Consider the following 12821-nt stretch of genomic DNA (forward strand, 5'->3'; position numbering starts at 1 on the left):
GGTGTACAAGGCGGAAGCTCAGCACCAGCCTTCTTGAGGGCAATAAGGGATGGGTCTTTCCAGCAATGCCTATTGTTAGGGTGATGGACAGAACCCCAAGTATTTTTGATTTATCACATGTATCAGGATACAGTGAAAAGTAGTTTCTTGTGTGCTGTACAGACAAAACATACCATTCATTAAGTACATAGGGGGAGGAAAGGTTGCAGAATATAGTATTAGTCATCGTAGTTAGGGTGCAGAGAAAGATTAGCTTAATATATAGTAGGGCCATTCAAAAGTCTGATGGCAGCAGAAAAAAAAGCTGTTCTTGAGTTGGTTGGTCGGTATATGATCTCAGGTTTTTGTATCCTTTTCTTCACGTAAGGTAGAATATGTCCATGGTGCGTTGGGTCCTTGATTATGCTAGCTGCTCTTCCAAGTCAACGGATAGGAGGCTGGTTTGTACTGGGCTATGTTCACAACTCTGTAGTTTCTTGCAATCTTGGTCCGAACAGGAGCCATTCCAAGTTCTGATACATCTGGAAAGGATGCACAAATATGATGCATCTGTAAAGTTATGTTAGGAAGCCAGACTAGACCCCCAACAATTTTTCTGTTTATATAAATGTGAGAATAGTGTGTTCCACTTTATTTAATAAGTTTAAATATAACTCTTAAAGGAATCAGCCTAACCATTAACAGTTGAATACTATTTAAAAGTGAAAGGAAGAAACTTTACTTTCTAGTTTGCAACTGTCCTAGTTCTAAATAAGCTACATGCATCCAAATCAAATCCACTTTTAAATAAATACAACTAGCAAACCCAGGCATACTTGCTTTCAGACAGATAGCATTTCAAAAACCTTCAAAATCCATCTAACTTCAACCAGATTTCAGAACTACTTTCTGCAAGTTTTTTGTTCTGCAACAGACCCAGCTCTGCACATCAACCACATCATTACACGACCCTGACAATCAGTCTAATCAGAAATCCCAGGGGAATCCAAGTAAACAAAAGTCCATTAGCTCTACTTAAAATTAACACTGGCAAAGGCTGAAATGCGTAATCATCCTGCTGTCCCAAAATCTGAGCTGCGTTCCTCCCAGACATACTAACTGCCTGTAGAATAAAGCTGAATTTTTAAATACTCCCCGAAACATAAAATATACATATAGATGATGGATGACAATGAAATAATGATGTAAGACATGAACTAATGTAATTTATAAACCCATTTTATTAGATAAGCAAATGACACAGAAATCACAGTAACTACAGACAGAGTAGTATTTTAATGATTTGTATTTGCAGTCATGTACAATTTCCAGTAAGTTAACAAATCTAATTCTAAAAGGTCTATCTAAATTGGAGTATTTGTCCATTCTGTTAGAGCAGGCTCTACCATAGGACAATTGTATTTGAAGACAACAAATTCTATTCAGAATCTTACTAGGGCTCTTTCAGAAGCATCACTGGTCAATTAAACATCCAATACACCTCATTATTACGTGCATCCAAGACAATAACTGAATATAGTGGGGGAAAGAAAACCAGTGGAATTAAGTGAAACATACTTAAAGCAAAAGGTTGTATTTTTAGGTCAAAACTCATAATACAAATAGCACATTAGAAAGTGGATCCATTGTGATCCTTTAATATACAAGAATGACACAATCCTCGCTAGAATGTAAAGTGTGTTCTGTACTTGAACCCATAAAGGCGTTCCTAAGGATTTCAGTACAAACAAAATTGGAGGTTACTATTTTAAACCAAAAATAAAGTTACAAAAAGGAAAAAAACAATTTTAAAGATTACCATGGATAATCTGGCCATACACTTCATGCTGTAAATATATCAATTATTCTACAGCTATGCTCAGTAAAGAACCATATTCTAATGTCAATCATTTAAACAGATCGAACTTGCTGTCATTAATTATTGACTAAAACTCCCTTAATGCATACCCTGTCTCCATTTGTCTTCTGAACTAGATAATATGAAAATCAGACGTGCCCACCATATTAAAGGATTTATGTCTAGCATGCACTATTTAGTAACACATAGGCATCCTAATCCTCTTGAAGTCAGACTCTTACAATGAATCGCGTGGTGCAAAGCTAGATGTCACTTCCAATCCTATACAGTAATAACAAGGTAAAGCCTAGAACATACTGCTTTGAACAAGTAAGGAAACGTCATGCAAGTAAATACGCCAACTGTTTTTTTTTTCCTTTTGTTGAATTTTCCAATATTAAACATTTACAAAACAGTGCAGTGCAACAGAAACGGAAAACTCCTTCCGTGTGTTAGAGAACTATAGAGCAGTGGCATCTTCATTTCTCTTCACACCACTGATTCTCTTTGCGAACCTGAAAAGAAGAATAACAATGAAAAGAATGTGTCTAAAGAAATGGAATTCTGAATTGTGCCTAAAATACTCATTACAGAGAAATGGGTTTTGACTACATCAAAATGGAATTGTTTTAGCTAATTAAACTTTGTGATAATGAAAGGGACAATTATTACACTGTCTGTCTCCCAATTCAATAATCTACGTTTTAAGAGGAAATATCCTAGTAAACTACAAAAATAAATTAGCACAGTTTACTTCTAGTAACCTAAGTAACATAAGCTAAATACAAAGTTAAAGAACAATTTAATTGCCCTGATAATCATATTTCTACATTTTCCTGTTTGTTTCCTTGCTCACTGTGGGTGCACTTGCTTATATTTAAACTGTCTGCATAAACAAGGCATCTTACCTAGAGAGAGAACAAATAATACAGCTGGTTAGATGCACTGGCCCGAACAGGCACCTGACTGTGACGACTAGGGGAATTTCACAGTAACTGCATTGCAGTGTTAATGTCAGCCTTACACGTGACTAATAAATAAATTTTGAACTTTATTAAAGATTTTAGATAGGTTCTTTGATTTAAGATAACAAACTATTTGTTAATTTCAAAATCAAAAAATCTAACCTTAAATGCTTTCAGATAAGACAAATTATAAATGGAAGTGTTACCTGTGCTTCTTCTTCCTCAGTAAAGTCATTTTTGATGTTGAAAGTTTTGCGAATTTCTTCTGGAGTTTTACCTTTGATCATGTTTGCTACTGTTTTGCATGTCACATCAAGCAGACCTTTGATATCCAAATAGTTTGCAGCCTAAGTAACAAACATGAACACATTCTCAACTTGTAATCTGATTTGTCACAGGGAAACCCTATAGTGCAGGCTGAGCACCGACAATAATCCCACCCAGGCCCTATCCCTATCACTCCACATATTTACCCCACTATTCCCTCTAAACTATGCATCCTGAGATGCCAAAGGGCAATTTTACATGGCCAATCAACCTAACCCGCACATCTTTTGGAGTGTGGGAGGAAACCGGAGCACCCGGAGGAAACCCATGCAGACACAGGGACAATGTACAAACTCCACACTGACAGTGAGCCAAGCCAGGAATCGAACCCAGGTCCCTAGAGCTGTGAGCAGGTGACAGCAGTGCTCACCACTGTGCCGCCCCCAAATGTACACCCCCCCACACGTATTAGTATACAGTGAAAAGTATTGTTTCTTGCGCGCTATAGAGACAAAGCATACTCTGTGTACATAGAGAAAGTAACGAGAGGGTGCAGGATATAGTGTTACGGTCACAGCTAGGGTGGAGAAAAAGATCAACTTATAGGTCCATTCAAAAGTCTGATAGCAGCAAGAAGGAGCTGTTCTTGAGTCAGTTGCGCAGCTGTGCAGATTTCCATCCTGTCACCAAGAGATAGAATAATTGAAAACAATGTTATACCAACGAAGAACAGGTATTCCAAAATTGAATTCTGGTCAATTTCCATACCTTTACAGGGATTGTATAGTGTTTCCTTAAAATAGCTTATCCCAAAATGCAAAAAAGTGGGCAGCACAGTATCACAGTGGTTAGTACTGCTGCTTCACAGCGCCAGGGACCCGAGTTTAATTCCCGGCTTGGGTCAGAGTCTGTGTGGAGTTTGCACGTTCTCCCTGTGTCTGCGTGGGTTTTCTCCAGGTGTTGCAGTTTCCTCCCAAATTCTGAAAGACGTGCTGGTTAAGTGCATTGACCCAAACAGGCACCACACTGTGGCAACTAGGGGAATTTCACAGTAACTTAATTGCAGATTAATGTAAGCCTTCTCTGAAACTAAGAAATAAACTTTAAAATAGCCTTGCAGCAAAACAATTTTTGCAAAATTCCCTCTTTAGTGCAGCTGTAGAATTCTACTTTAAGCTGCTGCTGTGACTTTACACATCGAGTCATCAATGGAAAGAAATTCTGTGATTCTGAAGATTAAAAAAAGACCTACAAGTAGCTTAGAAAAAGAATACTGAAAATACTCCCCTTACCAAGTAACACGTAAATGAGAATTCAGGTTAATGAACTTTCCAGCTTAAGCCACGCTACAAAGTGGTAAGTGAACCAAGTTAAAAATTTAACGGGATCTACTTGATCATTAATACTTTTTTTATCTATCATTTCAGTACAGAGGATCTGAGAGTCAATTATGTCAGTTAATTATATCGGGACTTATTTGGAGAATGAGTAAATACATGTGGCAAGAGCGACACTGTGGTTAGCACGTTGCCCCACAGCAGCAGGCAGCCAGGTTCAATTCCTGCCTTGGGTCACTGTCAGTGCTGAGTCTGCACGTTCTCCCCATGTCTGCATGGGTTTCCTGTGCGTGCTCCGGTTTCCCCCCACACCACAGCTTATGTGGTTTTGCCATGGTAAATTGTCCCTTGGTGTTGAAAGATGTGTAGATTAGGGGAATTGGTGGGGCAAATGCATGGGATTGTGGGGATAAGGCAGGGAGCGGGTCTGGGCAGGACAAATGTACAGTTTATAGTAATATACTTAACAATTACTGACCAGAATTAGTTCAAACAGTGTCCCTTGGTCTACTTTGAGGAACTCCTGATCCCATACTGGAATGTCATCCGTTCTCTTTTCCTTGTTCTCATCATCCTCAGGTGGAGGAGGATCGTCCTTGTGGTGAGTGCACCACTGAATCACCTAAAGCAACAATGGGCAGATATGCATGGATGAGTGAGAGAAAGACTTGGAACTAGAAAAAAATATAGATGAACAAAAAGTAACATAAATACTTGAATATCTTAGTTATACCACCATTCATTACAATGCACTCTTGTAGTCTGCAGCTTCATTCCCATCTCAAAATCTTTCTTGTGAATTTTGTTAAGGGTTTATTAATGCTAGAGAATTTAATACTTTCTCATTTTTATCATACCCATTCCCAGGTCACCTACAGCACGATGAAGCTCCCTTTTACTCTGCTGAATATGCCAAAATGCTACCTTAAAAAAACCCCGACCACCAGAATTAACCTTCCCAAATCAGCCTTATTTGATGAATGTGACTGCTGTATTGTGCCATGGGCGTCTAATCAGTGGGCACTTGGCTGAGATTTCCCTAATCTATTACACACGCCTTTAGACTTAGTAGGAGAATAAACTTTTGTTCCATGGGCCAGGGCTAGGTTCAAATCCAGACCCCCAGATGAGACAGTATACAGCTTCTGATCCACACCATCAGTCTCACACAGTACGCTGACTCCACTTCCAATGATAATTTAACTTCAAATCATAGCCCTATAAAATTGAGATACGAATACAAAACAAAAGCAAAATGCTGCAAATGCAGGAAATGTGAAATAAAAGCAGAAAATCTTAGAAATACTCAGCAGGTCAGGCAACATCTGTGGTGAGAAACAGAGTTAACATTGCAGGTTAATGACCTTTCTTCAGAACTGGGGAAAGTTAATAATTCAATAGCTTTTAAGCAAATGAAAGGGTATGGGTATGGAATAAAAGGGAAGATCTCTGATAGAGTAGATGGCTGAAGAGATTAAATGACAGAAAAGCTGGTGATGCAAGGTCTAAGTGAGTAGTTAAGGTGCACATAAAGAATCAAACAATGTGCCTTGAGGAGGGGTGAATGGCAGGATGATGACCATCTGATGTCCAAAAGAGAATAAAAGGGAAAAACAAAAAAGCCAAAAGCTTCAAAGGAAAAAGGAAATAAAATGGGGCACTGGTTACAGTCTGAAATTGTTGAACTCCATGTGAAGTCAGGCAGGCTACAAATTACCAAACTGAAAGATGAGGTACCATTTTCAAGTCTGTGTGTTAAGCTCCAATGAGGACAGAGAAGTTAGAATGCGAGCAAGATAGGCAATAAAAGTGACAGCAGACCAGAAGCTCATGGTTACATTTGCAGACTGAACAGAATTGTCCCACAAAGGCATCACCCAATCTGCACTTGGTCTCCCAAATGTACAGCAGACTGCATCGTAAGCAGTATGGTAAATTTAAAGGTTTACAGATAAATTACTGTTTCACCTTCAAAGAATAATTACAGCCATGGCAGGTGAGAAAGCAGGAAGTAAAATGGCAGATGCTACACTTGCAGGGAAAGGTGCCATGTGAAGGAGAGTGTTGGGGGTGACTGAGGAGTGGAACCAAATGTCAGAGGAAACGGTTTCCCCAGAATGTTGGGAGAGGAAAGGAAGCATCAGGTGGTGTCATCAGGCTGGTGGTGGCAGAAATAACGGTCCATTGAATAAGGCGGCCGGTGGGGTGAAAGATGAGAATATGGGGAACTCTGTTTTGGTTTTGGGAATGAGAGCAGAATTTTGAAAAATGAAATGGACATGTTGGTAGGCCTTGTTAACCAAGATTGTGGGGGAATCTTTGGTCAAGAACAAAGAAAGCTACATCAGAAACACTGATATAGAAGATGGCATCATAAGAGGCAATGCAATGAAGATGGAGAAATGAGAACAATTACTTTTTCTAATTTACATTAATATTCTGTTTAAAACAATGGTTTCTTTTTTTGTTGGGAGGGTGGGGTAATCCTGTTCAAATATTGAATTACTCACAGGTCTTCCAAAGATATTTACAAAATCCCAGGAAAACCCATATCCTGATTTGGATAGCATCACTATACAACAGAAATGAGTACTCTAATTGCAGGAAATATTCATTAATATACAGTGAGAAGTAACAGCTAATTAGTCAAATTAAGAAAAATGCATAAAACATAATGCAGCATTCTCAAGACATTATATTTGATAAGTGAGGTATGCACACCAGATGGGCAAAAACTGATGACAACATAAACCTTCCAAAAACCTTTCCTGTAAAAAAATAAAGTCAATTATTATTTAAGTACATGGCCACTGATATATCAGTACATGAGAGCTAACTTATAACACAGCAATCTCCAACAATCTGCAAACAAGTAGTTAATGCGGTTTTGGTGGTGTTTGCTGAGTAGGATTGTTGACCAGCAAACCAGAAGAACCACCTATTTGAATAGAGCCAAGGGATTGTGGGTATCTGGTTTATATCTAAGTGTAACATGTTATCTGAACGATAACATGGAGAGGGTGCAGAGGAGGTTTACCAGGATGTTGCCTGGTATGGAGGGGAGATCCTATGAGGAGAGACTGAGAGATTTGGGGTTGTTTTCGCTGGAAAGGCGGCGGCTAAGAGGGGACCTTATTGAAACATATAAGATGATTAGAGGTTTAGACAGGGTAGATAGTGATAGCCTTTTTCCTAGGATGGAGAAAGCTAGCACGAGGGGGCACGACTTTAAATTAAGGGGGGGTAGTTATAGGACTGATGTCAGGGGTAGGTTCTTTACCCAGAGGGTGGTGAGGGGCTGGAATGCCCTGCCAGCTGCAGTTGTAAATGCGCCTAGTTTGGGGGCGTTTAAGAGATCTGTGGATAGGTTTATGGACGAAATGGGATTGGTTTAGATTAGTGGGTTAGTGTTGTTTTTTTTTTAAAGCTGGTCGGCGCAACATCGTGGGCCGAAGGGCCTGTTCTGCGCTGTAATGTTCTATGACATCTTGACAATGCAGTGCTCCTTTAAGTCCTGCATTAGCTGGCCTGGAATGGTGTCTCAACCCACAGCCTTCTAACTCAGAGGTTAGTGTGTTACCAGCTGTGCTGATCTATATAGCACCTTCATGAAGAACTTTAACTGCAAGCATTCAATGAAGCAATACTGATTGGAGCACATTTAACATGCTTAAGCCTCCTACCTTTTTAAGAATTGCAGCATTAACATTTGGAAGTGGAACTGTATCATCATCACCTTCATCATCCATCCCCAAATCTGTTTTGAACAAAACATTATGATTTACTTATTCAACATCATCCACCATGCCTTCCTAACTGACAGCAAAATCAGACATTGCATGGACTGAGTGTTACAGTATTAAGTTTGCCCTCTCCTCCATCCCATCAATGTAAGATAAAACACTGCCATCGGTCATGAAATATCAAATTTTAGTCTGACTCATGATTCTACTCAAATCTTTTGCACAGGAATGGATCTGAGATCAGGAACTCAGGTGAAAGGAGGACAATAAAAGACTTCCAATCAATTCAGAGCAAAATAAAAAGTCAAAATTCACAACGTGTGTTCCATCTTAGAAAGACATTAAATCAGCAGAGGTGAAATGCGAAGTCTACTCTTTGTATTCTTCCAGATTTTATTACCGCTACTTAAGTATGCCAATCAGGAAAGTTTGGAGAAAGGTTCTTGTTTGCCTGTTCTCTCACTGTCTAGTATAAGAATGGTAATGCAAGAACAGAACTGGATTTTTACAAAATCGTCATTAAAAGAATTGGTAAACAAGATGAAGTTATTTTACACATTCAGTGGAATATTCACAATGTTGGAATTGTTTTAAGACATCTTAGCAATAAGAAACTCAATGGAAAAATGTCAATATTACATTGAATAGTCAGTCACCATAAGCAGACAATCTTTATTGAAACTAAACAGCAATCAACAGCAATTCTGAATCTAAACTTGTGAAAGTCTTGCACTTTGAAAAAAAAAGCTCAATATTTTAAAAGGATAATTAACTTGTAAACAAGATTACTTCTAAAGAGAATCACACTGACCTTCCAACATGGTTTTGATTGTCACTGACTGTTTTGCTATTTCCACATCAACTTCAAATATTTCTCCATCAGAACTCTGGAGTTTAATCGAAGGCATCTGAAAATAGAAAAAAAAACAATTCTGGTGATTCTAAACCTCAAGTATTTGATTCAAAATCCATAATACACACAATTTAGCCAAGGCTCTTTGTCTGGTGATAGGGCGAGGAAATGGAGACAAATAATCATCACAATTGAATTTGAATTGCTCATTTCATTACAGGAGGGTCCCTGGCAGCTTATTTGCTATACATCCTGGCTTATTTGACTTTAATGGCAGCACTTCTAAATCTTAAAGTTGTGGGTTCAAGTTCCACTCCTGAGACTTGGAACACATAATCCAGGCTGTCAATGATGCATTTTGATGGATTGCTGCATTGCCGGAGATAAGGTGCTAAACTGAAACTCCATCCCACTGCTCAGGTGGATGCAAGGAGGCACCTTTTAAAAGGAGCCGAGGGGTTTTCCAAAAACACCCCTTCCATTCACCATTGCCAAACTTTGTCCCTCAACCAACACCTATAAACACATTATCTAGTCATCATCAATGCTTTCAACAGGAAATTAGATAATTCTGTGCATGAGAAAGGAATAGAAGGAAGGTGAGAGATGGTGTTAATTGGATTTCATTGTTTTTGGGTGATGAGCATAACTGGGAATTTTCTTTTCCTCCTACACAGCAACTTTTAATTTTTTTTGTCCTAATGCACGGCCCATAATTATCCAATACCGATGTATATAATCGTGCTATGACACTGGAAGATCCTGGCTAAATTTTGTCAAAGGGAAGCTGAGTTAAGTCAAGAAATCCTCGCTTGATCAAGGCGGTCGGAGATGGCTGGGGTGAGTGAGCTGCTGAGCAGGCCTGTGTTTCGATGTTGCTGTTGGCATCAAGGTTATGACCAACATTATGAGTGGAGGTATGGGTGACAATTTTGGCTCCCCAAAAGAGATTTTTGGTGAGCTGCAAGATATCCTAAAGAGAATGGATGCAGTGAAGGAGAGAATCGCGTCAATGGAGAGGACAGTTTCCTCACTGAAGGCTCATCTCAGTTCTTGGAAATCCTGCCGCACGGTTTGCCATACATCCTGGCTAATTCAGGGAGATGTGCCAGAGAAGTGTCAGTGCACCCAGTCTCCCGAAGTGAGATGGGGATGAATTCCTGGCTGAATTTGAAAATTGGCTGCCATGCTTTCACAACCTTGATCTGAGGGCTGGGCATCTTGAATTCAATGAAGCGTGCTGCATCCGGTCAAAGACTCCAACACTGGTCTTATGTTGTCTTACCCTTGTTCACCGAATTGACTTGGAGGCAACCAAACATGTCAGGTCCTTTCCACCCACCGAGGCCTTTGCCGATTCTTTGGGATGGCGACATGGTCAATGTGCAGAGGCTTCAGTGAAACCCTGAATAGATTTTGGGTGCTTCTTGATGATCCTGTCACGGCTTTGGCCTTTTCAAGCTCCATGGCTGGTTCTATTATCCTGCAGTTTATCGTTAATTCTGAACTTTGTTCCCTTAAGATTATAATCCTGAATATGAGATTCTGTCTTTTATCCTGACAAAGATGTATGATATATGAGCAGAGAGGCATTTGTCACTTGTTTTCTTGTTATATATGATGAAAAATTAGGATTGTCTGTTTTTATATGATGGTATTCCCCCACCAGTGAATGATTGAACGAGGGACGTTGTAGTTTAATTGTTTTTGGGCCTCCTCCTTTCTATTGGGGAGCACAGTGAGGTGGTTGTACGACATGAAGGTTGTGTGATATTTACCTGGTTTGCTTTTTCTCTTATGGTGCTGTATTCCTTGTATTTACACTGAGGCAGTACAACTTTTAGTACCTTTCACTTTATTTTTTAAATGAGTAGTGCCACAGCAGGATGGCGGCTGGATGGTTTGAGGTAGATGGTTGGCATGGCCTCATAAGTCCTCATCGTTGGTGAGGAAAATCCCGTTAAAAATATTGAGATCACAATTTTCTTTTGCATTTTTGTTATCTTGGTATGAAGGAATCCTTGCTTCTTTCCTGAGAAAGTACTGATGGATTGTGTGCCCTGGAAAAGACTGGACTCTTGTTTTTGCAGTTGGCGTCTCTGGGGATTATGTTCTGGTGCATATCTGATTTGTCCTTGGATGTCAAGTGTTGTTAGGTTGATCTATTTTGAATTGGCTGTGCAAGCAGTTGTTGTTTAATTGCTTGGTTCATGGAATAGATGGGGGGGGGACCATAACATCCAGTTATTGGGGTCTCTCTGATGAGGGGGCAAATGAGTCGAATCGTGATGATAACGGGGCCTAAATGGCACCTTTAAGGTACCTAGGGAGAGGGATAATTTGTTTTGTTCAGTGTACAGGAGTGATGCAAGTATTCTTGACTCACTGGGCACTTATTTTAAGGTGACATTAGATAAGGGCAGTAGTGGCTGTGTTTATCTGGATCAGGTGGGGAGGGTATGTTGGATAGGGGAGCAGACTGCTCTCTCAAGACATCCTCTTTTGGGGCTTCTGCATTGCTCTCTCATGAGACTTGGCTGCCCTGGGGATGTACTGCCCTATGGGTTGCGAGGCTTGAGAGTCAGAGGACTTCAATTCAGCATTGTTGGAGTTTCTCTTCAGCTGGAGATTAGGTGGTTGTCGTAGTAGTAGTAGTAGTAGGTCGCTCCTCCAAATAGTCTTATATGGAGAGTTCTGGTCTGTCTTCTAGGTTTGGGCTCCTCAGGGGGCCAATGTCCTGTTCCTTGTGAGGTTGTGCCTGTTCTGTTCTTGGTATTCTTCCTGCGAAAGTGTACACAAAAAAGCTACATCCGCTATTTATTGGATAATCCTGATACTTCTCTCCCTCTGGGGCTTCCTTTCTTCATCCGGGTGAGTGGAGTTAACCCTAGAGGGTTTCCCTTATCTCATCAGGAGGAGGAGGAGGAGGGTCATATCTCTCTCCAAGATATCCTGTTGATGGACGTCTTCTTTCAGCATACCCGAACAGGCGGCGGGCGGATTGTGGCGAGTAGGGGATTTTCACAGGAACTTCACTGCAGTATTAATCCAAGCCTTCTTACTGGTGGGTTTCCTTAGTGGAAAATGGTTTCAGTTTTCCTACCATGGGGAACCTGATCAGTGCCTCTGATATGGTCAAAGAGGAGGGATGTTTGTAATATTGCGAGCCTAGGCAATGGGGTACAAATCCTTGGCTTACTGATCTGTAATCTCCCCACCTCCGTCTCACCCTCTCATTCACCGTCTCACCCTCCACCTCCCCTCCCTCCCTCCCCACCCTCCACCTCCACCTCCTCTCCCTCCACCCCACCCCCACCTCACCCCCAGTGTAACCTCCTCCCTGGCCACTCGGCCCGGTTGTGCTGTGCCCCCGCGGTCGGTCAGTCGCTCCGGCAGCCGCCGCCGCCGCCGCTTTCACTCACGGTGAGGGAGCCGCAGACACTGAGTCCGCAACAACCAAGAGCGACACGGACACTGAAGGACCCCGCTGTATAGCTGTCCGCTCAGAGCGCCTGTCAACAGGAACAGGAACAACAACAACTGCTGCAGCTCCTGTCCATATCCCAGCCCGCACCCTCACCCCCCTCTCCCCAGTCCCACCCCCACCCTGCCTCCTTTCCCAGTCCCTCCCCCCGCTCCCCCCCCCCCCCCCCCCGCACCCCTTCCTCCCAGTCCCACCTTTCCACCCCGGTCCCACCCCCTGTCCCGGTTCCACCCTCTCCCCCTTCCCCTCCCCCTCTCACCCAGTCCTGCCCCCACCAGTCCCACCCCCTCTCCGCCTGTTCCACCCTCGCAACGATTTGTTCTCCTAGCTTTACT

At 41.4% G+C, this 12821-nt stretch overlaps 1 protein-coding gene across 2 annotated transcripts; it reads right to left on the reverse strand.

Moving 5' to 3' along the window:
• Nucleotides 1-1202: 1202 nt before the first annotated feature.
• Nucleotides 1203-12524, reverse strand: LOC145351792 (S-phase kinase-associated protein 1). Of its 2 annotated transcripts, none has more exons than XM_080201433.1 (6): nucleotides 12425-12524; nucleotides 8961-9057; nucleotides 8090-8163; nucleotides 4885-5028; nucleotides 3009-3149; nucleotides 1203-2352 (listed from the first exon to the last, which is right to left on the reverse strand). In XM_080201433.1, the coding sequence occupies exons 2-6, from the start codon at nucleotides 9055-9057 to the stop codon at nucleotides 2317-2319; spliced, it is 492 nt and encodes a 163-aa protein (XP_080057559.1). In that variant the 5' UTR covers nucleotides 12425-12524; the 3' UTR covers nucleotides 1203-2316. The 2 variants fall into 2 exon arrangements, with proteins under 2 accessions (XP_080057559.1, XP_080057558.1); XM_080201432.1 differs by lacking the exon at nucleotides 12425-12524 and adding an exon at nucleotides 12324-12418.
• Between the last annotated feature and the right edge of the window lie 297 nt (nucleotides 12525-12821).

Source organism: Carcharhinus amblyrhynchos, chromosome 13, assembly GCF_965287045.1.
Source record: "Carcharhinus amblyrhynchos chromosome 13, sCarAmb.v2.hapA, whole genome shotgun sequence".
In the NCBI taxonomy this organism is placed as follows: domain Eukaryota; kingdom Metazoa; phylum Chordata; class Chondrichthyes; order Carcharhiniformes; family Carcharhinidae; genus Carcharhinus; species Carcharhinus amblyrhynchos.